At 36.1% G+C, this 26,298-nt stretch overlaps 1 protein-coding gene across 2 annotated transcripts in view; it reads right to left on the bottom strand.

Annotated features, from left to right (window-relative positions):
• Positions 1-459: 459 nt before the first annotated feature.
• met (MET proto-oncogene, receptor tyrosine kinase) overlaps positions 460-26,298 on the bottom strand; it is a 147,153-nt gene continuing 121,314 nt past the window's right edge. For both annotated transcript variants that reach the window (XM_062043023.1, XM_062043024.1), the window contains 10 exons: positions 21,848-21,997; positions 17,541-17,694; positions 17,335-17,469; positions 17,007-17,264; positions 13,341-13,421; positions 11,432-11,613; positions 8,136-8,245; positions 6,514-6,679; positions 3,636-3,772; positions 460-2,006 (listed from right to left, as the gene is read on the bottom strand). In XM_062043023.1, coding sequence (XP_061899007.1) covers positions 1,763-2,006; positions 3,636-3,772; positions 6,514-6,679; positions 8,136-8,245; positions 11,432-11,613; positions 13,341-13,421; positions 17,007-17,264; positions 17,335-17,469; positions 17,541-17,694; positions 21,848-21,997 — 1,617 coding nt within the window. In that variant the 3' untranslated portion in view covers positions 460-1,762. The remainder of the gene's footprint in view (positions 2,007-3,635; positions 3,773-6,513; positions 6,680-8,135; positions 8,246-11,431; positions 11,614-13,340; positions 13,422-17,006; positions 17,265-17,334; positions 17,470-17,540; positions 17,695-21,847; positions 21,998-26,298) is intronic.

The raw sequence follows: 26,298 nt of genomic DNA on the forward strand, positions 1-26,298 counted from the left end.
CAAAGTGCGTTAAAGTTGTGTCAACATGTGTAAAAGTTGTGTCAAAGTGTGTAAAAGTTGTGTCAAAGTGTGTTTAAGTTGTGTCAAAGTGTGTTTAAGTTGTGTCAAAGTGGGCAAAAGTTGTGTCAGTGTGTTAAAGTTGTATCAAAGTGTGTTAAAGTTGTGTCAAAGTGTGTAAACTTGTCAAAGTGTGTTAAAGTTGTGTCAAAGTGTGTTAAAGTTTTGTCACAGTTTGTTAAATTTGTGTAAACGTTGTGTCAAAGTGTGTAAAAGTTGTGTCAGTGTGTTAAAGTTGTGTAAAAGTTGTGTCAAAGTGTGTAAAAGTTGTGTCAAAGTGTGTTGAAGTTGTGTCAAAGTGTGTTTAAGTTGTGTCAAAGTGGGCAAAAGTTGTGTCAGTGTGTTAAAGTTGTATCAAAGTGTGTTAAAGTTGAGTCAAAGTGTGTAAAAGTTGTGTCAGTGTGTTAAATTTGTGTAAAAGTTGTGTCAGTGTGTTAAAGTTGTGTCAAAGTGTGTAAACATTGTGTCAAAGTGTGTAAAAGTTGTGTCGAAGTGTGTAAAAGTTGTGTCAAAGTGTGTAAAAGTTGTTTCAAAGTGGGTAAAAGTTGTGTCAAAATGTGTAAAAGTTGTGTCAAAGTGTGTTAAAGTTGTGTCAAAGTGTGTTAAATTTGTGTAACAGTTGTGTCAAAGTGTGTTAAAGTTGTGTCAGAGTGTGTCAAAGTGTGTAAAAGTTGTGTCAAAGTGTGTTAAAGTTCTGTCAAAGTGTGTAAAAGTTGTGTCAAAGTGTGTTAAAGTTGTGTCAACGTGTGTAAAAGTTGTGTCAAAGTGTGTTAAAGTTGTGTCAAAGTGTGTAAAAGTTGTGTTAAAGTTGTGTCAAAGTGTGTAAAAGTTGTGTCAACGTGTGTAAAAGTTGTGTCAAAATGTTAAAGTTGTGTCAAAGTGTGTTTAAGTTGTGTCAAAGTGTGTAAACGTTGTGTCAAAGTGTGTAAAAGTTGTGTCAAAGTGTGTTAAAGTTGTGTCAAGGTGTGTAAAAGTTGTGTCAAAGTTTTAAAGTTGTGTCAAATGTGTAAAAGTTGTGTCAATGTGTGTAAAAGTTGTGTCAAAGTGTTAAAGTTGTGTCAAATGTGTAAAAGTTGTGTCAAAGTGTTACATTTGTGTAAAAGTTGTGTCAAAGTGTGTTAAAGTTGTGTCAAAGTGTGTTAAATTTGTGTAAAAGTTGTGTCACTGTGTTAAAGTTGTGTTAAAGTCTTAAAGTTGTGTGAAAGTGTGTTAAAGTTGTGTCAAAGTGTTTTACAATTGTGTTAAAGTTGTGTTAAAGTTGTCAAAGTGTGTTAAAATTGTGTTAAAGTTGTGTCAAAGTGTGTTAAAGTTGTGTGAAAGTGTGTAAAAGTTGTGTTCATTTCTTTGTGCACGTGGCGAGTACACACTTCAGTGTATTATTTCACATTGTGTGTGTCAAAAGCAGTTGTGAGTCAATGGAAGTCTGCCTCCTCTGCTTGGGCTGCTGCGACACGTCTCGGATAAGTGGAAGAGATGGAAGAATCATTTGAGCATTGTGGTGTTTTTCTGGTGAAAAAAACACATTAACCCAAAGTCTGGGTCGTTCCTAGAAGGTCACGTGCACCACCATGAACGGCCTGCGGGCGGCGACATCGGGGTGGGCGTGGCTTCACGGTGTGGCGGCTCAGACAGGAAGTGTTTGGACTATGTACATGTGGACCGTCCAGTGTTTGGACCCTCAGTAGTTCCCGCCCGCCTCCTCCAATCAGGCGCAAGAGTCTCGCTCCTCCTGGCGGCAGGGGAGGGGCTGTGGTGACGAGGGGGCGGGGTCAGGTGCGAGCAGGGGGGGGTAGGGGCTGATCTTGTCGATGTTGACGTAGGTGGTGTTGAGCAACACGTAGTGCTCGCCGCTGAAGCCCGAGAAGATGGCGGCGATGCGAGACGCCAACTCCGAGAAGGACGGCCGCCGCTCCGACTTGGGGTGCCAGCAGTCCACCATCAGCGCGTACCTGGGGGGGCGGAGCCACAAGGTGAGGGGCGCACGCACGCACACGCTCACGTCTCCATCCTGAGCTGCGGTTCACTGACCATGTGACCTCTTTCTTCACGTATGTACACTGACTACTCTAAAGTACTGCATCTATGTACACTGACTACTCTAAAGTACTGCATCTATGTACACTGACTACTCTAAAGTACACTGACTACTCTAAAGTACTGCATTTATGTACACTGACTACTCTAAAGTACACTGACTACTCTAAAGTACAACACCTATAATAACCCAGTATACAAGCGTAAACATAGGAAAGTGTTAAACAGTAAAAGTGTAAAAATTATAAATGTGTAAAAAGTGTAAAAGTATAAAAGTTTAAAAAATATAAAAGCATAAAAGTGTAAAAAGTATAAAAGTGTAACAAGTGTGAAAGTATAAAAAGTATAAAAGTGTAAAAAGTATAGAAGTATAAAAAGGATAAAAATGTAAAGTGTAAAAAGTATAAAAGTGTAAGAAGTATAAAAGTGTAAAAGTATGAAAAGTATAAAAGTGTAAAAGTATAAAAGTGTAAGAAGTATAAAAGTGTAAAAGTATGAAAAGTATAAAAGTATAAAAGTGTAAAAGTATAAACGTGTAAAAGTATAAAAGTATAAAAGTGTAAAAGTATAAAAGTGTAAAAGTACAAAAGTGTAAAAAATATAAAAGCATAAAAGTGTAAAAAGTATAAAAGTGTAACAAGTGTAAAAGTATAAAAAGTATAAAAGTGTAAAAAGTATAGAAGTATAAAAAGAATGAAAATGGAAAGTGTAAAAAGTATAAAACTATAAAAGAGTAAGAAGTATAAAAGTATAAAAAGTATAAAAGTGTAAAAGTATAAAAGCATAAAAGTGTAAAAAGTATAAACGTGTAAAAGTATAAAAAGTATACAAGTGTAAAAGTGTAAAAGTATAAAAGTGTAAAAAGTATAAAAGTATAAAAGTGTAAAAAGTTTAAAAGTATAAAATGTATAAAAGTGTAAAAAGTATAGAAGTATAAAAAGGATAAAAGTGTAAAGTGTAAAAAGTGCAAAAGTACAAAAGTGTAAAAAGTATAAAAGTGTAAAAAGTATAAAAAGTGTAAAAGTATAAAAAGTATAAAAGTGTATGAAGTATAAAAGTATAAAAAGGACAGTGTAAAGTGTAAAAAGTATAAAAGTGTAAAAAGTATAGAAGTATAAAAAGGATAAAAGTGTAAAGTGTAAAAAGTGCAAAAGTATAAAAGTGTAAAAAGTATAAGAGTGCAAAAAGTATAAAAGTGTAAAAAGTATAAAAAGTATAAAAGTGTATAAAGTATAAAAGTATAAAAAGGACAGTGTAAAGTGTAAAAAGTGTAAAAGTATAAAAGTGTAAAAGTATAAAAGTGTAAAAGTATAAAAGTATAAAAGTTTAAAAGTAGGAGTTGATCTGGAGTGAGGGAGTGAAAGAGTGATGGAGTGAGGGAGTGAAAGAGTGGTGGAGTGATGGAGTGATGGAGTGCGTCCAAAGAAAAGCAAAAGTGCTGACAGAGCAGAATGATAAAGTGAAGTGTCTGTAATTGATGCTCCATCCTACAGCGAGGGTTGCCTAGCAACAAGATGAGGAAACACAACATGGATGAAACTCACAGAGCATCAGGACAGAACTCTGGCTGGAGCAACCTGCGACCCTGCAGGAGGAACACTGTGATGTCGAAGGAGTTCACGTCGGAGTAAGGTGGCGCTCCACGTGTCATCAGCTCCCACAGCAGCACACCAAACGACCACTGGACACACCAAGTACATCATCACACCACTAAAACACACACCAAGTACATCATCACACCACTAAAACACACACTTAGTACATCATCACACCACTAAAACACACACTTAGTACATCTTCACACCACTAAAACACACACTTAGTACATCATCACACCACTAAAACACACACTTAGTACATCATCACACCACTAAAACACACACCAAGTACATCATCACACCACTAAAACACACACTTAGTACATCATCACACCACTAAAACACACACTTAGTACATCATCACACCACTAAAGCACACACTTAGTACATCATCACACCACTAAAACACACACTTAGTACATCATCACACCACTAAAACACACACTTAGTACATCATCACACCACTAAAACACACACTTAGTACATCATCACACCACTAAAACACACACTTAGTACATCATCACACCACTAAAACACACACTTAGTACACCATCACACCACTAAAACACACACTTAGTACATCATCACACCACTAAAACACACACTTAGTACATCATCACACCACTAAAACACACACTTAGTACATCATCACACCACTAAAACACACACTTAGTACATCATCACACCACTAAAACACACACTTAGTACATCATCACACCACTAAAACACACACTTAGTACATCATCACACCACTAAAACACACACTTAGTACATCATCACACCACTAAAACACACACTTAGTACATCATCACACCACTAAAACACACACTTAGTACATCATCACACCACTAAAACACACACTTAGTACATCATCACACCACTTAGTACAAGATCACACCACTAAAAGACACACTTAGTACATCATCACACCACTAAAACACACACTTAGTACATCATCACACCACTTAGTACAAGATCACACCACTAAAAGACACACTAAGTACATGATCAGACGGCTAAAAGACACACTAAGTACATGATCAGACGGCTAAAAGACACACTTAGTACATGATCAGACTGCTTAAAGACACACTAAGTACATGATCAGATGGCTAAAAGACACACTTAGTACATGATCAGACTGCTTAAAGACACACTAAGTACATGATCAGATGGCTAAAAGACACACTTAGTACATGATCAGACTGCTTAAAGACACACTAAGTACATGATCAGATGGCTAAAAGACACACTAAGTACATGATCAGACCACAGAAAGACACACAAAGTACATGATCAGACCACTAAAAGAGGACAAAGACACACTAAGTACATGATCAGATGGCTAAAAGACACACTAGTACATGATCAGACCACTAATAGAGGACAAAGACACACTAAGTACATGATCAGACCACTAAAAGAGGACAAATACACACTAAGTACATGATCAGACCACTAAAAGACACACAATGTACATTATAAGACCACTAAAAGAGGACAAATACACACTAAGTACACGATCAGACCACTAAAAGACACACAAAGTACATGATCAGACCACTAAAAGAGGACAAAGACACACAAAGTACATGATCAGACGGCTAAAAGACACACAAAGTACATGATCAGACTACTAAAAGAGGACAAAGACACACAAAGTACATGATCAGACTACTAAAAGAGGACACAGACACACTAAGTACATGATCAGAGGGCTAAAAGACACACTAAGTACATGATCAGAGGGCTAAAAGACACACTAAGTACATGATCAGAGGGCTAAAAGACACAATAAGTACATGATCAGAGGGCTAAAAGACACACTAAGTACATGATCAGAGGGCTAAAATACACACTAAGTACATGATCAGAGGGCTAAAAGACACACTAAGTACATGATCAGAGGGCTAAAAGACACACTAAGTACATGATCAGAGGGCTAAAAGACACACTAAGTACATGATCAGAGGGCTAAAAGACACACTAAGTACATGATCAGAGGGCTAAAAGACACACTAAGTACATGATCAGAGGGCTAAAGAGCCACTAGTACATGATCAGAGGGCTAAAAGACACACTAAGTACATGATCAGAGGGCTAAAAGACACACTAAGTACATGATCAGAGGGCTAAAAGACACACTAAGTACATGATCAGAGGGCTAAAAGACACACTAAGTACATGATCAGAGGGCTAAAGACACACTAAGTACATGATCAGAGGGCTAAAAGACACACTAAGTACATGATCAGACGGCTAAAAGACACACTAAGTACATAATCAGAGGGCTAAAAGACACACTAAGTACATGATCAGAGGGCTAAAAGACACACTAAGTACATGATCAGAGGGCTAAAAGAGCCACTAGTACATGATCAGAGGGCTAAAAGACACACTAAGTACATGATCAGAGGGCTAAAAGACACACAAAGTACATGATCAGAGGGCTAAAAGACACACTAAGTACATGATCAGAGGGCTAAAAGAGCCACTAGTACATGATCAGAGGGCTAAAAGACACACTAAGTACATGATCAGAGGGCTAAAAGACACACAAAGTACATGATCAGAGGGCTAAAAGACACACTAAGTACATGATCAGAGGGCTAAAAGACACACTAAGTACATGATCAGAGGGCTAAAAGACACACTAAGTACATGATCAGAGGGCTAAAAGACACACTAAGTACATGATCAGAGGGCTAAAAGACACACTAGTACATGATCAGAGGGCTAAAAGAGCCACTAGTACATGATCAGAGGGCTAAAAGACACACTAAGTACATGATCAGAGTGGACTAATGACAGCAGGTGTTCTCACCACGTCAGACTTGCTGGTGAACTTGTGTGTCTGCAGACTCTCTAGCGCCATCCACTTGACAGGAAGCTTGACGCCGCTCTTGTTGTGGACGCTGTAGTACTCTTTGTCGTACACGTCTCGTGCCAGACCGAAGTCGGCCACCTTCACCGTGTAGCTCTCGTCCAGCCTGTCGGCCAATCACAGTCCTCGTCAACATGCTGACTGGGCACTTCTACTAAGTAGTTTGTACATACATACATACCTGTATATACACATATATATATATATATATATATATATATATATATATATATATATATATATATATATATATATATATATATATATATATATATATATATATATATATATATATATATATATATATATATATATATATATATATATATATATCCTACATTATAGTACATGAATGTGCAGGAAATGAGTGTCTCCATGGTGACAGCAGATAGCAAACACAAAAACCTCATTTAAATCAGCACAAGTTATCAATTGTACTCAGTCTTAGTAGATCACACACTAATAGTACACACTATTTTATACTTTATACACACTAATAGTAAACACTGTTTTATACTTTATACACATTAATACTACACACTATTTTATACATTATACACATTAATACTACACACTGTTATATACTTTATACACACTAATAGTACACACTATTTTATACTTTATACACACTAATAGTACATACTATTTTATACTTTGTAAACACTATTTTATACTTTATACACACTAATAGTAAACACTGTTTTATACTTTATACACTTTGGTAGTACACACTATTTGATACTTTATACACATTAATACTACACACTATTTTATACTTTATACACACTAATAGTACACATTGTAATATACTTTATACACACTAATAGTACACACTGTTTTATACTTTATACACACTAATAGTACACATTGTAATATACTTTATACACACTAATAGTACACACTGTTTTATACTTTATACACTCTAATAGTACACACTATATTATACATTATACATACTAATAGTACCCACTATTTTATACTTTGTACACACTATTTTTTACTTTAGACACTTATACTAATAATACACACTATTTTATACACTAGTGTATACTTTATACACTCTAATAGTACACACTATTTTATACTTTATACACACCAATAGTACATACTATTTTATACTTAGTACACACTATTTTATACTTTATACACACTAATAGTAAACACTCTTTTATACTTTATACACTTTGGTAGTACACACTATTTGATACTTTATACACATTAATACTACACACTATTTTATACTTTATACACACTAATAGTACACATTGTAATATACTTTATACACACTAATAGTACACACTGTTTTATACTTTATACATACTAATAGTACCCACTATTTTATACTTTGTACACACTATTTTTTACTTTAGACACTTATACTAATAATACACACTATTTTATACACTAGTGTATACTTTGTACAAACTAATAGTACACACTATTAGTACTTTGTACACCGTAGAAGATGTTGCAGCCTTGTGTGCACAGGCAATAGAGGCGTGACCTGGTCCCAGTTTGACCCTGGAACAGACCATCCCTGTCAGGGGCTGAGGTGGTCTTACATGCAGTTCCTGGCCGCCAGGTCCCTGTGAACAAACTTCTTGCTGGCCAAGTACTCCATCCCTCGGGCCACCTGAAGTCCGAAACCCATCAGGTCCTTGACCGTGGGGTTCTGCAAGAGAGCGGCGAGGAACGTTTAAGAGAAGGTTTGAGGAGAAGGTTTGAGGAGAAGGTTTGAGGAGAAGGTCTAAGGAGAAGGTTTGAGGAGAAGGTTTGAGGAGAAGGTTTGAGGAGAAGGTTTGAGGAGAAGGTTTGAAGAGAAGGTTTGAGGAGAAGGTTTGAAGAGAAGGTTTGAGGAGAAGGTTTGAGGAGAAGGTTTGAGGAGAAGGTTTGAGGAGAAGGTTTGAGGAGAAGGTTTGAGGAGAAGGTTTGAAGAGAAGGTTTGAAGAGAAGGTTTGAGGAGAAGGTTTGAAGAGAAGGTTTGAGGAGAAGGTTTGAGGAGAAGGTTTGAGGAGCAGGTTTGAGGAGAAGGTTTGAGGAGAAGGTTTGAGGAGAAGGTTTGAGGAGAAGGTTTGAAGAGAAGGTTTGAGGAGAAGGTTTGAGGAGAAGGTTTGAGGAGAAGGTTTGAGGAGAAGGTTTGAGGAGAAGGTTTGAGGAGAAGGTTTGAAGAGAAGGTTTGAGGAGAAGGTTTGAAGAGAAGGTTTGAGGAGAAGGTTTGAGGAGAAGGTTTGAGGAGAAGGTTTGAGGAGAAGGTTTGAGGAGAAGGTTTGAGGAGAAGGTTTGAGGAGAAGGTTTGAGGAGAAGGTTTGAGGAGAAGGTTTGAGGAGAAGGTTTGAGGAGAAGGTCTAAGGAGAAGGTTTGAGGAGAAGGTTTGCGGAGAAGGTTTGAGGAGAAGGTTTGAGGAGAAGGTTTGAAAAGAAGGTTTGAGGAGAAGGTTTGAAGAGAAGGTTTGAGGAGAAGGTTTGAGGAGAAGGTTTGAGGAGAAGGTTTGAGGAGAAGGTTTGAAGAGAAGGTTTGAGGAGAAGGTTTGAGGAGAAGGTCTGAGGAGAAGGTTTGAGGAGAAGGTTTGAGGAGAAGGTTTGAGGAGAAGGTTTGAGGAGAAGGTTTGAGGAGAAGGTTTGAAGAGAAGGTTTGAGGAGAAGGTTTGAGGAGAAGGTTTGAGGAGAAGGTTTGAAGAGAAGGTTTGAGGAGAAGGTTTGAGGAGAAGGTTTGAGGAGAAGGTTTGAGGAGAAGGTTTGAGGAGAAGGTTTGAGGAGAAGGTTTGAGGAGAAGGTTTGAGGAGAAGGTTTGAAGAGAAGGTTTGAGGAGAAGGTTTGAGGAGAAGGTTTGAGGAGAAGGTTTGAGGAGAAGGTTTGAGGAGAAGGTTTGAGGAGAAGGTTTGAGGAGAAGGTTTGAGGAGAAGGTTTGAAGAGAAGGTTTGAAGAGAAGGTTTGAGGAGAAGGTTTGAGGAGAAGGTTTGAGGAGAAGGTTTGAGGAGAAGGTTTGAGGAGAAGGTTTGAGGAGAAGGTTTGAGGAGAAGGTTTGAAGAGAAGGTTTGAGGAGAAGGTTTGAGGAGAAGGTTTGAGGAGAAGGTTTGAGGAGAAGGTTTGAGGAGAAGGTTTGAGGAGAAGGTTTGAGGAGAAGGTTTGAGGAGAAGGTTTGAGGAGAAGGTTTGCGGAGAAGGTTTGAGGAGAAGGTTTGAGGAGAAGGTTTGAAAAGAAGGTTTGAGGAGAAGGTTTGAAGAGAAGGTTTGAGGAGAAGGTTTGAGGAGAAGGTTTGAGGAGAAGGTTTGAGGAGAAGGTTTGAAGAGAAGGTTTGAGGAGAAGGTTTGAGGAGAAGGTCTGAGGAGAAGGTTTGAGGAGAAGGTTTGAGGAGAAGGTTTGAGGAGAAGGTTTGAGGAGAAGGTTTGAGGAGAAGGTTTGAAGAGAAGGTTTGAGGAGAAGGTTTGAGGAGAAGGTTTGAGGAGAAGGTTTGAGGAGAAGGTTTGAGGAGAAGGTTTGAGGAGAAGGTTTGAAGAGAAGGTTTGAGGAGAAGGTTTGAGGAGAAGGTTTGAGGAGAAGGTTTGAGGAGAAGGTTTGAGGAGAAGGTTTGAGGAGAAGGTTTGAGGAGAAGGTTTGAGGAGAAGGTTTGAAGAGAAGGTTTGAAGAGAAGGTTTGAGGAGAAGGTTTGAGGAGAAGGTTTGAGGAGAAGGTTTGAGGAGAAGGTTTGAGGAGAAGGTTTGAGGAGAAGGTTTGAGGAGAAGGTTTGAAGAGAAGGTTTGAGGAGAAGGTTTGAGGAGAAGGTTTGAGGAGAAGGTTTGAGGAGAAGGTTTGAGGAGAAGGTTTGAGGAGAAGGTTTGAGGAGAAGGTTTGAGGAGAAGGTTTGAGGAGAAGGTTTGAAGAGAAGGTTTGAGGAGAAGGTTTGAGGAGAAGGTCTGAGGAGAAGGTTTGAGGAGAAGGTTTGAGGAGAAGGTTTGAGGAGAAGGTTTGAGGAGAAGGTTTGAGGAGAAGGTTTGAAGAGAAGGTTTGAGGAGAAGGTTTGAGGAGAAGGTTTGAGGAGAAGGTTTGAGGAGAAGGTTTGAGGAGAAGGTTTGAGGAGAAGGTTTGAAGAGAAGGTTTGAGGAGAAGGTTTGAGGAGAAGGTTTGAGGAGAAGGTTTGAGGAGAAGGTTTGAGGAGAAGGTTTGAAGAGAAGGTTTGAGGAGAAGGTTTGAGGAGAAGGTTTGAGGAGAAGGTTTGAGGAGAAGGTTTGAGGAGAAGGTTTGAGGAGAAGGTTTGAGGAGAAGGTTTGAGGAGAAGGTTTGTGGAGAAGGTTTGAAGAGAAGGTTTGAGGAGAAGGTTTGAGGAGAAGGTTTGAGGAGAAGGTTTGAGGAGAAGGTTTGAGGAGAAGGTTTGAAGAGAAGGTTTGAGGAGAAGGTTTGAGGAGAAGGTCTGAGGAGAAGGTTTGAGGAGAAGGTTTGAGGAGAAGGTTTGAGGAGAAGGTTTGAAGAGAAGGTTTGAGGAGAAGGTTTGAGGAGAAGGTTTGAGGAGAAGGTTTGAGGAGAAGGTTTGAGGAGAAGGTTTGAGGAGAAGGTTTGAAGAGAAGGTTTGAGGAGAAGGTTTGAGGAGAAGGTTTGAGGAGAAGGTTTGAGGAGAAGGTTTGAGGAGAAGGTTTGAAGAGAAGGTTTGAGGAGAAGGTTTGAGGAGAAGGTTTGAGGAGAAGGTTTGAGGAGAAGGTTTGAGGAGAAGGTTTGAGGAGAAGGTTTGAGGAGAAGGTTTGTGGAGAAGGTTTGAAGAGAAGGTTTGAGGAGAAGGTTTGAGGAGAAGGTTTGAGGAGAAGGTTTGAGGAGAAGGTTTGAGGAGAAGGTCTGAGGGGAAGGTTTGAGGAGAAGGTTTGAGGAGAAGGTCCTGAGGTGGATCTTACGTGGCTTTCGTCCCGGATGAAGTTGCGCAGGTCTCCGTGCTTCATGTAGGGCAGCACCATGAGAGGCGAGCCCTGGGGCGGCAGGCAGATGCCCAGCAGGGACAACACGTTGGGGTGACTGAAGTCCTTCATGATGATGCCTTCCTTCAGGAACTGGGTGACCTCCTCCAAGTCCGTGATGCCTTCAGGGGACAAGACAGAGGTCACGTCATTCAGCACTTTGCTGATGAAGCAATGATCATCCTCAGCCCCACTCCTCCTAGCTTGCATGCTAGCGTCCGACCTTTCACCTCACAGCCTCTTTGTCGCCTAGCAACCGTGTCCCGTTGTCACGGCGACAGACTGAATCCAATGGAGACGTAACAAAAGGCAAGAAGGAGAAGATGCAGGAGCGCTAACAAGCTGGGTGTCTCTGTTACCACGTAACAAGTACAAGTAAGACGTATAAGTAACAAGAACAAATAAGAAGTACAAATAACAAGGACAAGTAACAAGTACCAAGTGCCACATAACAAGTAACAAGTACAAGTAAGACGTATAAGTACAAGGAACAAGAACAAATAAGAAGTACAAATAACAAGGACAAGTAACAAGTACCAAGTGCCACATAACAAGTAACAAGTACAAGTAACAAGTACAAGCGGCAAGTACAAATAGCAAGTAAAAGTACAAGTACAAGAACAAATAAGCATGAGTACAAGTACAAATAACAAGTACAAGTAACGAATACAAGTGACGAGTAAAAATCACAAGGACAAGTACAAGTACAGGTGGCGAGTACACATGGCAAGTAAAAGTAGTACAAAAAACAATAACAACTACAAGTTAGAAGTACAAATAAAAAGGACAAGTACAAGTAAGAAATAGAAGTAGAAGTAACAAGAAGAAGTACAAATAACAGGTATAAGAACAAATAACAAGTATGAGTACAAGTAAACGAGCACAACTAACAATATAAGTGACAAGTACAAGTGACAAGCACAAATAAGTAGAAGTACAAGTAACAAGAACAAGTAGAAGTACAAGTAACAAGAACAAGTACAAGAACAAATAACTAGAAGTACAAGTAACAAGAACGAGTACAAGAACAAATAACTAGAAGTACAAGTAACAAGAACAAATAACAAGTACAAGTAACAAGTACAAATAACCAAAACAAGTACAAGAACAAATAACAAGTACAAGTAACAAGTACAAATAACCAAAACAAGTACAAGTAACAAGTACAAGAACAAATAACAAGTCCAAGTAACAAGTATAAATGACCAAAACAAGTACATGTAACAAGTACAAGTACAAGTGATGAGTACAAATAAGCAAAAGTGCAAGTAACAAGTACAAATAACAAGTACAAGTAAAAATGTACATATAAGAAGTACAAGTAACAAGTACAAATAACAAGGACAAGCACAAGTAAGAAGTACAAGTGCGAGTGATGAGTACAACTAACAAGTACAAGTAACAAGTACAAATGACAAGTAGAAGTACAAGTAACAAGTACAACTGACAAGTACAAATAACAAGGACAAGTACAAGTGACAAGTACAAGTGCGAGTGATGAGTACAACTAACAAGTGCAAGTAACAAGTACAAATGACCAGTAGAGGTACAAGTACAACTGACAAGTACAAATAACAAGTACAAGTAAAAATGTACATATAAGAAGTACAAGTAACAAGTACAAATAACAAGGACAAGTACAAGTAAGAAGTACAAGTGCGAGTGATGAGTACAACTAACAAGTACAAATGCCAAGTAGAAGAACAAGTGACAAGTACAACTACAAATAACAAGTACATATAAGAAGTACAAGTAACAAGAGAAAGTGACGAGTGCAAGTCACGAGTACAAACAACAAGTAGAAGTAGAATTAAGAAGTAGAAGTAGAAGTACAAGTAGATATTCTTACGGTTGAGAGACTTGATGGCACAGTGTTGATGTTTTCCTTCTGACTCCAGTAAACTTCCATGGAAGACACATCCAAAATGTCCTGCATGGAAACATAAACTATTACTATTCATCATATACACATTGTACATATATTATGTACCACATTGACATAATAATGTACATCTCAAGTACCACATTGACATAATAATGTACATCTAATGTACCACATTTATATAATATCTAATGTACATCTAAAGTACCACATTGACATAATAATGTACATCTAATGTACCATATTAATATCATAACTATTGTACATCTAATGTACCTCATTGACAAAATAATGTACATTTAAAGTACCACATTGATATAATAATGTATATCTAAACTACCACATTGACATAATAATGTACATCTAATGTACCATATTAATATCATACCTATTGTACATCTAATGTACCTCATTGACAAAATAATGTACATTTAAAGTACCACATTGATATAATAATGTATATCTAAACTACCACAATGACATAATAATGTACATCTAAAGTACTATATTTATATCATATGTAATGTACATATAATGTACCACATTGACATATCAATGTACATCTAAAGTACCACATTGACATAATAATGTACATCTAATGTACCACTTTGACATAATAATGTACATCTAAAGTACTATATTTATATCATATGTAATGTACATATAATGTACCACATTGACATAAAAATGTACATCTAAAGTACCACTTTGACATAATAATGTACATCTAAAGTACCACTTTGACATAATAATGTACATCTAAAGTACCATATTGACATAATAATGTACATCTAAAGTACCATATTTATATCATATTTAATGTACATCTAATGTACCACATTGACATAATAATGTACATCTAAAGTACCATATTTATATCATATTTAATGTACATCTAATGCACCACATTGACATAATAATGTACATCTAATGCACCACATTGACATAATAATGTACATCTAATGCACCACATTGACATAATAATGTACATCTAAAGTACCACATTGACATAATATTGTACATCTAAAGTACCATATTGACATAATAATGTACATCTAAAGTACCATATTTATAGCATATTTATTGTACATCTAAAGTACCATATTGACATAATAATGTACATCTAAAGTACCATATTGACATAATAATGTACATCTAAAGTACCACATTGACATAATAATGTACATCTAAAGTACCATATTGACATAATAATGTACATCTAAAGTACCATATTGACATAATATTTAATGTACATCTAATGCACCACATTGACATAATAATGTACATCTAATGCACCACATTGACATAATAATGTACATCTAAAGTACCACATTGACATAATAATGTACATCTAATGCACCACATTGACATAATAATGTACATCTAATGCACCACATTGACATAATAATGTACATCTAAAGTACCACATTGACATAATAATGTACATCTAAAGTACCATATTTATATCATATTTAATGTACATCCAATATCCCACATTGACATAATAATGTACATCTAATGTACCACATTGACACAATAATGTACATCTAAAGTACCATATTAATATCATATTTATTGTACATCTAATGTACCACATTGACATAATAATGTACATCTAAAGTACCACATTTATATCATATTTAATGTACATCTAAAGTACCACATTGACATAATAATGTACATCTCAAGTACCACATTGACATAACAATGTACATCTAATGTACCACATTTATATCATATTTAATGTACATCTAAAGTAGCACATTGACATAATAATGTACATCTAATGTACCACATTTATATAATATTTAATGTACATCTAAAGTACCATATTAATATCATATCTATTGTACATCTAATGTACCACATTGACATAATGTACATCTAATGTACTACATTTATATCATATTTAATGTAAATCTATTGTACCACATTGACATAATAATGTACATTTAAAGTACCACATTGACATAATAATGCACATCTAATGTACCACTTTGACATAATAATGTACATCTAAAGTACTATATTTATATAATATTTAATGTACATCTAATGTACCACATTGACATAATAATGTACATCTAATGTACCACATTGACATAATAATGTACATCTAATGTACCACTTTGACATAATAATGTACATCTAAAGTACTATATTTATATCATATTTAATGTACATCTAATGTACCACATTGACATAATAATGTACATCTAAAGTACTACATTGACATAATAATGTACATCCAAAGTACCATATTTATATCATATTTAATGTACATCTAAAGTACCACATTGACATAATAATTTACATCCAAAGTACCATGTTGATATCATATTTAATGTGCATCTAATGTACCACATTGACATAATGTACATCTAATGTACTACATTTATATCATATTTAATGTAAATCTATTGTACCACATTGACATAATAATGTACATTTAAAGTACCACATTGACATAATAATGCACATCTAATGTACCACTTTGACATAATAATGTACATCTAAAGTACTATATTTATATAATATTTAATGTACATCTAATGTACCACATTGACATAATAATGTACATCTAATGTACCACTTTGACATAATAATGCACATCTAAAGTACTATATTTATATCATATTTAATGTACATCTAATGTACCACATTGACATAATAATGTACATCTAAAGTACTACATTGACATAATAATGTACATCCAAAGTACCATATTTATATCATATTTAATGTACATCTAAAGTACCACATTGACATAATAATTTACATCCAAAGTACCATGTTGATATCATATTTAATGTGCATCTAATGTACCACATTGACATAATAATGTGCATCTAATGTACCACATTGACATAATAATGTATATCTAAAGTACCATATTTATATCATATTTAATGTACATCTAATGTGCCGCATTGACATAATAATGTACATCTAATGCACCACATTGACATAATAATGTACATCTAAAGTACCACATTGACATAATAATGTACATCTAATGCACCACATTGACATAATAATGTACATCTAAAGTACCACATTGACATAATAATGTACATCTAAAGTACCATATTAACATAATAATGTACATCTAATGCACCACATTGACATAATAATGTACATCTAATGTGCCACATTGACATAATAATGTACATCTAAAGTACCACATTGACATAATAATGTACATCTAAAGTACCATATTTATATCATATTTAATGTACATCTAATGTACCACATTGACATAATAATGTACATCTAAAGTACCACATTGACATAATAATGTACATCTAAAGTACCATATTAACATGATGATGTACATTGAAATAATATTGAACATTTTATGATTTTAGTTGTCATGTTTGTTTGATCCAGCAGTGTATTTATTAGCGCCCCCTTCAGTAAATGATTGGTATTACAGTATTAATACTAAACATTATAGTATGTGTTGTGCTGTGTTGTTGGCATTACAGTGTTAATACTTTTTAGGTAAGTAAATAATGCACCTTGGGGCCAAAGAAAGTTGTGAGTGTCAAAATAAAAGATGTAGAAACGTAGTGGAAATGTCCGCTCTACCACAAGTGTGAATATTTTGTCAAAGACTGTGACCCTGCTGACCTCTCCCGATGACCTGGTGCAGGTGCAGCAGCAGGCGCTCCCTGGCGATGACCACGTGCTGGACCTGAGTCAGCAGGTCGGGATGCAGACCGGACAGGTCGATGTGGACCGGCGCCATCAGCAGGGGCGACACCAGCTCCACCTCCATGGCCACCCTGCGGGCCGACACGCCCGGCTGGGGCGACAGCAGCTCTCTGGCGCCCCTGCTGTACATGGGAGGGACCGCACGGCACGTCTCAGGTCGGCCTGTGCTCTGATCTACGGGGAGGCGGGGCCAGAGGTTAAAGGTGAACATTTTTGAGGGGCGGAGCTTGTCGGGTGCACCTACCCTCCAGCAGGGTGGTCCTGTAGTCCAGGGACTCGTGCGACACCATTTCGTTGGTGGGACTGACGCTCCTGGCGTTGGCCAGCCGGTCCAGGTGCTGGATGTCAGCCCGGCCGTCATACCACACCTGGGACAGATCTGGGGACGGCAGCCAGCAGGTGTGACAAACAGCCGGGTCATGTCCGCCTGTCCTTGTCCCCCGCACTCACCGTCGATGCGCTTGCTCCGCCTCCACAGGAGCAGCGTGGCGAGGAGCAGCAGCAGCAGGCTGACCGGCACGCAGCCCGCGATCAGACCCGTGTAGTCCTGCTCCTGGGCCAGGGTCACCTTGCCCAGGTGCCGGATGGAGTCCGCCTGGCGCCACTGAAACACAGCGCATGACGTCATCGTCGGCACTGGCCCTTTAAGAACGACACTCAGGGGGGCGGAGCCAACTTGGCTCGGGTCCTGTCGGGCTTTTTCACCATCTTGCTTATTTCAAATAAGATTACATCACTAATATCCTTTTTGTGTTTATGTTTGTGTGTGTGTTCTTGTATTTCTAGCCTTCTTGAGACATCAACAAGGAAAAGTATCTTCCATATGAGGAGGTGTGAACAAGTGATGACATAAATCATGCTCCCAATACAGAAAACCACTGCATCTAATAGAGAATGTCTCATTTGCACCCCTGGTGGTGAAATCTATTAAATTTAGGGTGGTCCCAAAAAGGAGGGATTTTTTAAGTGCTCCCCCTCTGGTCAACATATGAAATAACAAGTGTGTGTAAGAAATTGAAATGCGCTCCCTTTGGCCAAAACTAATTTTTAAAAAATATATATATAAATATGTATATGGAGACATACTGTAATAACTTGAAGTAAATAATGAAGATTAAAAAACAATAACAAACAAAAAATACAAAAATAAAAAATGAACTTTTTCTCACAATGTGTCGACTTTTTTCTTCTAAAATTGGGAGCAATTTCTCATATTCTTTCTGTTTCTGTAATATTGCAATATTTTCTAGTAAAATTATGACTTTTTTAATTGTAAAATTATTACTTTTTAATGCAAAATGGTGACATTTGTCATATAAAATGCTGACTTTTATCGCAATATTGCCAATTTTTTTTGTTGTTCTTGTAAAATAGTGACATTTTTGGAGTAAAATAATGACTTCTGTCATAATTTTGCCTGGTAAAATTCTGATAATTATTATAACATTGCCGATATGTTAAAGTTTTCTTATAAAAATTGTGACTTTTGTCGAGTACAATTCCGACTCTTTTCATAAAATCGCCAAAATGTTAAACTTTTCTTGCAAAACTGCGACTGTTATCATAATATTGCACAAATGTTCAGTTTTTCTTGCAAAATTTTGACTTGCGTTGAGTAAAATGACGACTTTTATTATAATACTGCCAAAATTCTAAGTTTTTCTTGTGAAATTGTGACATTTTTCTTGTGAAATTCCAACTATTTTTTTTACATTTACCTAGTATGTATATATTATTAATGTTGTAAATACAAATCTTTATATATCTAGGGTCTCAAGAAGGTAATAAATACAATAATGTGTGCGTGCGTGTGTGTACAACTAGAGGATATAGTGGAGATGCAGGTTGTGTTGCCAGGTGATGGTACTTATTCAAGTTTCATGATGCTAACATTATTTATGTGACGTTTAATCCCTATGACTCCGCCCCTTTCAGTACCTTCAAGTGGACCAAAGAGATGATTACTCCAATCTGATGAGTGTGTGGTAGCAATATATCAAGTGTGTGATAAACACCTGGAAGGTGCCCTGTGGGCTACGTGATGGTGGCCAACTAGCATGTCTTTATCTTTTTGTTAGCCTCTCATAACCTGGGTGATGTTGCCCCGCCCCCATTTGTTTTGTCTAGTATACTTTTCAAGTTCTTTGTATTTGTCCATCTCATGTACTTCATGGTTAATGTCCTTAAAGTACTTCATGTTTAATGTACTTCATGTTTCATGTCCTTAAAGTACTTCATGTTTAATGTACTTCATGTTTCATGTCCTTAAAATACTTCATGTTTAATATATTTCATGTTTAAAGTACTTCATGTCTCATGTACTTCATAGTTAATGTCCTTAAAGTACTTCATGTTTCATGTATTTCACATTTATTGTACTTCATGTTGAATGTAGTTCAGGTACTTCACATTTAATGTACTTCGAGTACTTTCCCACTCTAAGGTGACAGGTGTGACAAAGGAGACAGGTGACAGGTGGGAAGTGAAGCCCCCCCCCCAACCCCAAGACTTTTACGAGGTTGTGAAATTGTCCATAATCCATGTGTAACGGCCAAAGAATGCAGACAGTGCAGAGAAGAAGTCATTCATATAGTCAAGACAGTAACAAACGACATCTTAGTAGTGTTCGTGGAACATGTACTGCACATGTTGGTGGAGACCACAACTTTATACGCACATTTGTATGACAATGATCCAAATCTGATGTTCTTCTTTGGAAATAAGCAACTTCTATTAGTTTTGTAAATGATTGAAGTGACTCATGACGTGTGTCCCTTCTATATTTGCATGGAGGGAAATAAGAACACTTGCATGCTGGACAACATCCATTTGGTTAAAAGCACGCACGCACGCACGCACGCACGCACGCACGCACGCACGCACGCACGCACGCACGCACGCACGCAAGCACGCACGCACGCACGCACGCACGCACAAAAGCACGCACGCACGCACGCACGCACGCACGCATGAAGTCTCTAACATGTAAATGCTACCTCTTTTCTATAAAATGTTAAATAAATATATAAACGTTAAGTAAATATATAAATAAACGTTAAATAAATATATAAATACATCTTTGAACGAATGTATAAACAAACGTTACATATATAAATATATAGTATATACACATTTTAAATAATTATATAAATACAAGTTAAATATATATATATATATATATAAATATATATATATAGTATATACACATTTTAAATAATTATATAAATACAAGTTAAATATATATATATATATATATATATGTATATATATATATACACATTTTGAATAAATATGTAAATACATGTTAAATATATAAAAAATGTAAATGAATATATAAATACAAGTTAAATATATAAATACATGTTAAATATATGAATACATGTTAAATAAATATGTAAATAAATGCGAGACAAATATATATGTTTACATTTTAAATACATTTTTAATAGATAATTAATAGATAGATAGATAATTAAGGGAAAAAAATATATATACATTTTAAATAAATATATTAATGTTAAATAAATATATAAATACATGTTTAATATATAAATGAATGTTAAATATATAAATACATGTTAAATATATATATAAATAAATGTTAAATATATGAATACATGTTAAATAAATATGTAAATAAATGCGAGACGAATATATATGTTTACATTTTAAATACATTTTTAATAGATAATTAATAGATAGATATTTAAGAAAAAAAAAACATTTTAAATAAATATATTAATGTTAAATCAATATATAAATACATGTTTAATATATAATTAAATGTTAAATATATATATATATACATACATTTTAAAGAAATATATTAATAAAGATTAAATATATATATATACATTTTAAAGAAATATATTATTAAATAATAAATATATATACAAATATATGTTAAATAAATATAAAAATAAATGTTAAAAATATAAATAAATAAATGTTCAATAAATATATAACTAAATGTTAAATATATAAATGCATGTTAAATACATATGTAAATAAATGCTAAATATATATACACATTTCAAATAAATATATAAATAAATGTTAAATAAAAAAAAACATATATATACATATATATATATATATATATATATATATATATATATATATATATATATATATATATATATATATATATATATATATATATATATATATTTTGTATACATACATTCTAAATAAATATATAAATAAATATATAAAGTAGGAAATAAATGTGTCAGTAGAGGCCACTTCATTAGGTACACCTGCATGGATCCAACAGGACTGCTCCTAAAATTTTGGTTCTGGAGCGACATGAGAGGGTCACAATATGTCAACATTTGGAGCAGGTGAGACCGTGCAGGTGTACCTAATGAAGTGGGCGGCGAGAGTGTCTCACCTCCACCTGCAACCCCTTGTACCTAATGAAGTGGGCGGCGAGAGTGTCTCACCTCCACCTGCAACCCCTTGTACCTAATGAAGTGGGCGGCGAGAGTGTCTCACCTCCACCTGCAGCTCCTTGTACCTAATGAAGTGGGCGGCGAGAGTGTCTCACCTCCACCTGCAGCCCCTTGTACCTAATGAAGTGGGCGGCGAGAGTGTCTCACCTCCACCTGCAACCCCTTGTACCTAATGAAGTGGGCGGTGAGAGTGTCTCACCTCCACCTGCAGCCCCTTGTACCTAATGAAGTGGGCGGCGAGCGTGTCTCACCTCCACCTGCAGCCCCTTGTACCTAATGAAGTGGGCGGCGAGCGTGTCTCACCTCCACCTGCAGCCCCTTGGCGCTGGCGGCCTGCAGCTCGTTGGGCACGGTGCACTCCAGCGTGTTCCCCAGCACGGTGAGCGTCTCGCAGCTGTGATTGGACACGGTCATCACCTGACACTTCATGGCCTCTCGGTCCATGCGGTCGCCCTGCACACCCAAGACAAGAATACTGTAGTAATACACACTAATGGTAGTAATACACACTAATGGTAGTAATTAGGGATGTCCGATAATGGCTTTTTGCCGATATCCGATATTCCGATATTGTCCAACTCTTTAATTACCGATACCGATATCAACCGATGCCGATATCAACCGATATATGCAGTCGTGGAATTAACACATTATTATGCCTAATTTGGACAACCAGGTATGGTGAAGATAAGGTACTTTAAAAAAAAAAAAAAAAAATAAGATAACTAAATTAAAAACATTTTCTTGAATAAAAAAGAAAGTAAAACAATATAAAAACAGTTACATAGAAACTAGTAATTAATGAAAATGAGTAAAATTAACTGTTAAAGGTTAGTACTATTAGTGGAGCAGCAGCACGCACAATCATGTGTGCTTACGGACTGTATCCCTTGCAGACTGTATTGATCTATATTGATATATAATGTAGGAACCAGAATATTGATAACAGAAAGAAATGGGGGAGGGAGGTTTTTTGGGTTGGTGCACTATTTGTAAGTGTATCTTGTGTTTTTTATGTTGATTTAATAAAAATAAAAAAAAATAAAAAAAACCCGATACAGATAATAATAAAAACGATACCGATAATTTCCGATATTACATTTTAACGCATTTATCGGCAGATAATATCGGCAGGCCGATATTATCGGACATCCCTAGTAGTAATACACACTAATGGTAGTAATACACACTAATTGTAGTAATACACACTATTGGTAGTAATACACACTAATGGTAGTAATACACACTAATGGTAGTAATACACACTAATCATTGTAATATACACTAATGGTAGTAATACACACTAATGGTAGTAATACACACTAATAGTAGTAATATACACTAATGGTAGTAATACACACTAATGGTAATAATATACACTAATGGTAATAATATACACTAATCGTAGTAATACACACTAATGGTAGTAATACACACTAATGGTAATAATATACACTTATGGTAGTAATACACACTAATGGTAATAATATACACTTATGGTAGTAATACACACTAATGGTAATAATATACACTAATGGTAATAGTATACACTAATGGTAGTAATACACACTAATGGTAATAATACACACTTATGGTAGTAATATACACTTATGGTAGTAATATACACTAATGGTAGTAATATACACTAATGGTAGTAATATACACTTATGGTAGTAATACACACTAATGGTAGTTATATACACTTATGGTAGTAATACACACTTATGGTAGTAATATACACTAATGGTAGTAATATACACTAATGGTAATAATACACACTTATGGTAGTAATATACACTAATTGTAGTAATACAAACTAATGGTAGTAATACACACTAATGGTAGTAATACAAACTTACGGTAGTAATATACACTAATGGTAGTAATACACACTAATGTAGTGATATACACTAATGGTAATAATACAAACTAATGGTAGTAATACACACTAATGTAGTAATATACACTAATGGTAGTAATACACACTAATGTAGTAATATACACTAATGGTAATAATACAAACTAATGGTAGTAATACACACTAATGTAGTAATATACACTAATGGTCGTAATACACACTAATGTAGTAATATGCACTAATGGTAATAATACAAACTAATGGTAGTAATACACACTAATGTAGTAATATACACTAATGGTAATAATACAAACTAATGGTAGTAATATACACTAATGGTAGTAATACACACTAATGTAGTAATATACACTAATGGTAATAATACAAACTAATGGTAGTAATACACACTAATGGTAGTAATACACACTAATGTAGTAATACACACTAATGGTATTAATACAAACTTATGGTAGTAATATACACTAATGGTAGAAATACGCACTAATGGTAGTAATACACACTAATGGTAGTAATACACACTAATGGTAGAAATACACACTAATGGTAGTAATATACACTAATGGTAGAAATACACACTAATGGTAGTAATATACAGTAATGGTAGAAATACACACTAATGGTAGTAATACACACCAATGGTATAGCATTAGTGTGTATTACTAAAAGTAATACACACTAATGTAGTAATACACACTAATGGTATTAATACAAACTTATGGTAGTAATATACACTAATGGTAGAAATACACACTAATGGTAGTAATACACACTAATGGTAGTAATATACACTAATGGTAGTAATATACACTAATGGTAGTAATACACACTAATGGTAGTAATATACACTAATGGTAGAAATACACACTAATGGTAGTAATACACACCAATAGTATAGCATTAGTGTGTATTACTAAAAGTAATACACAGAGTATTATTCAAGTATCTTTCTTGCTCACATTTGAGTTGTCCTTCTTACCTCCTCCACACACGCACACACACACACGCACACACACGCACGCGCACACTCACGTGCACGTGCACATGCACGCTTGTTGAAGTGCACGTAGAAGACGGAATAAAAATATCATAAATAAAAATCATCATCACATTCCCAGCGTGACAGCTCGGCATTTTCTCATTAGACACACACCACACGCTTGCACCTGTTCTCACACACACACACACACACACACACACACACACACACACACACACACACACACACACACACACACACACACACACACACACACACACACACACACACACACACACACACGCACACGCACACACTAACTGATGTTGAGGGTGATGTTTTTGTGCGAGGACATCCAAGAATGGATGATCAAGTTAGTTTGTGTGCATGGCGGCCATGTTGTTGTTGTGGTGTTTCCCCATCTGTCGCCATGGCAACCCCGACGTGCGAGACGACATGTGAGGAGCTGCCACATTAGCGCCAACGTCTGGAAATAAGATGGCTGCCAGTCAAAACACACAACATGCTCGCTTCCTTCCCGCACTGTGTGATTGTGGAGATGTGTGTGTGTGTGTGCGTGTATATAAGTGTGATTGTGTATCACCAAAGTGTATAATGTATGTTACTGTATGTATATTTTTGACCCAGCAGATTTGCTCACATTTTCAGTAGACCCATAATAAATAAATATAAGAAAAAAAAAAGAAAAAAAAAATGATTGGAAACTTAAAGGCCTACTGAAATGAATTTTTTAAATTTAAACGGGGATAGCAGATCTATTCTATGTGTCATACTTGATCATTTCGCGATATTGCCATATTTTTGCTGAAAGGATTTAGTATAGAACAACGACGATAAAGATTGCAACTTTTGGTATCTGATAAAAAAAAGGCTTGCCCCTACCGGAAGTAGCGTGACGTAGTCAGTTGAACATATACGCAAAGTTCCCTATTGTTTACAATGATGGCCGCATGAAGTGAGAGAGATTCGGACCGAGAAAGCGACAATTTCCCCATTAATTTGAGCGAGGATGAAAGATTTGTGGATGAGTAAAGTGCAAGTGAAGGACTAGTGGGGAGTTGAAGCTATTCAGATAGGGAAGATGCTGTGAGAGCCGGGGGTGACCTGATATTCAGCTGGGAATGACTACAACAGTAAATAAACACAAGACATATATATACTCTATTAGCCACAACACAACCAGGCTTATATTTAATATGCTACAAATTAATCCTGCATAAAAACACCTGCGTGTTTGTTACGCTAGCTCCTAGCTCCTCTGCTAGCTCCTAGCTCCATAGAACACGCCAATACAATTCAAACACCTGATCAACACACACAATCACTCAGCCCAAAAGACCGTTCGCCTAACCCAAGGTTCATAAAGCTTATATATTTTAAAAAAGTTACGTACATACGCAAAAAAAAAGTTGCGCACATACGGTCAAGCGATCAAATGTTTAGAAGCCAAAGCTGCATACTCACAGTAGCACGTCTGCGTCTTTGTCATCCAAATCAAAGTAATCCTGGTAAGAGTCTGTGTTGTCCCAGTTCTCTACAGGCGTCTGTGTATCCAAGTCAAAAGTCCTCCTGGTTAGAGTCTCTGTTATCCGAGTTCTTCCATCTTGACTGCATCTTTCGGGAATGTAAACAAAGAAGCGCCGGCTGTGTACTGTTGTGGCTGACTACGTTCGAAAAATACGTCCATTTCGCACCGACAACTTTCTTCTTTGCTTGCTCGGCTTCCTTCTCCATAATGCAATGAACATGATTGAAACAGATTCACGAACACAGATGTCCAGAATACTGTGGAATTATGAAATGAAAACAGAGCTTTTTCGTATTGGCTTCAATGTGGAAGGCATACCCGTGTTCCCCGGGCTACGTCACGCGCATACG

The sequence above is a fragment of the Entelurus aequoreus genome, linkage group LG03, assembly GCF_033978785.1.
Source record: "Entelurus aequoreus isolate RoL-2023_Sb linkage group LG03, RoL_Eaeq_v1.1, whole genome shotgun sequence".
NCBI classification, from domain to species: Eukaryota; Metazoa; Chordata; class Actinopteri; order Syngnathiformes; family Syngnathidae; genus Entelurus; species Entelurus aequoreus.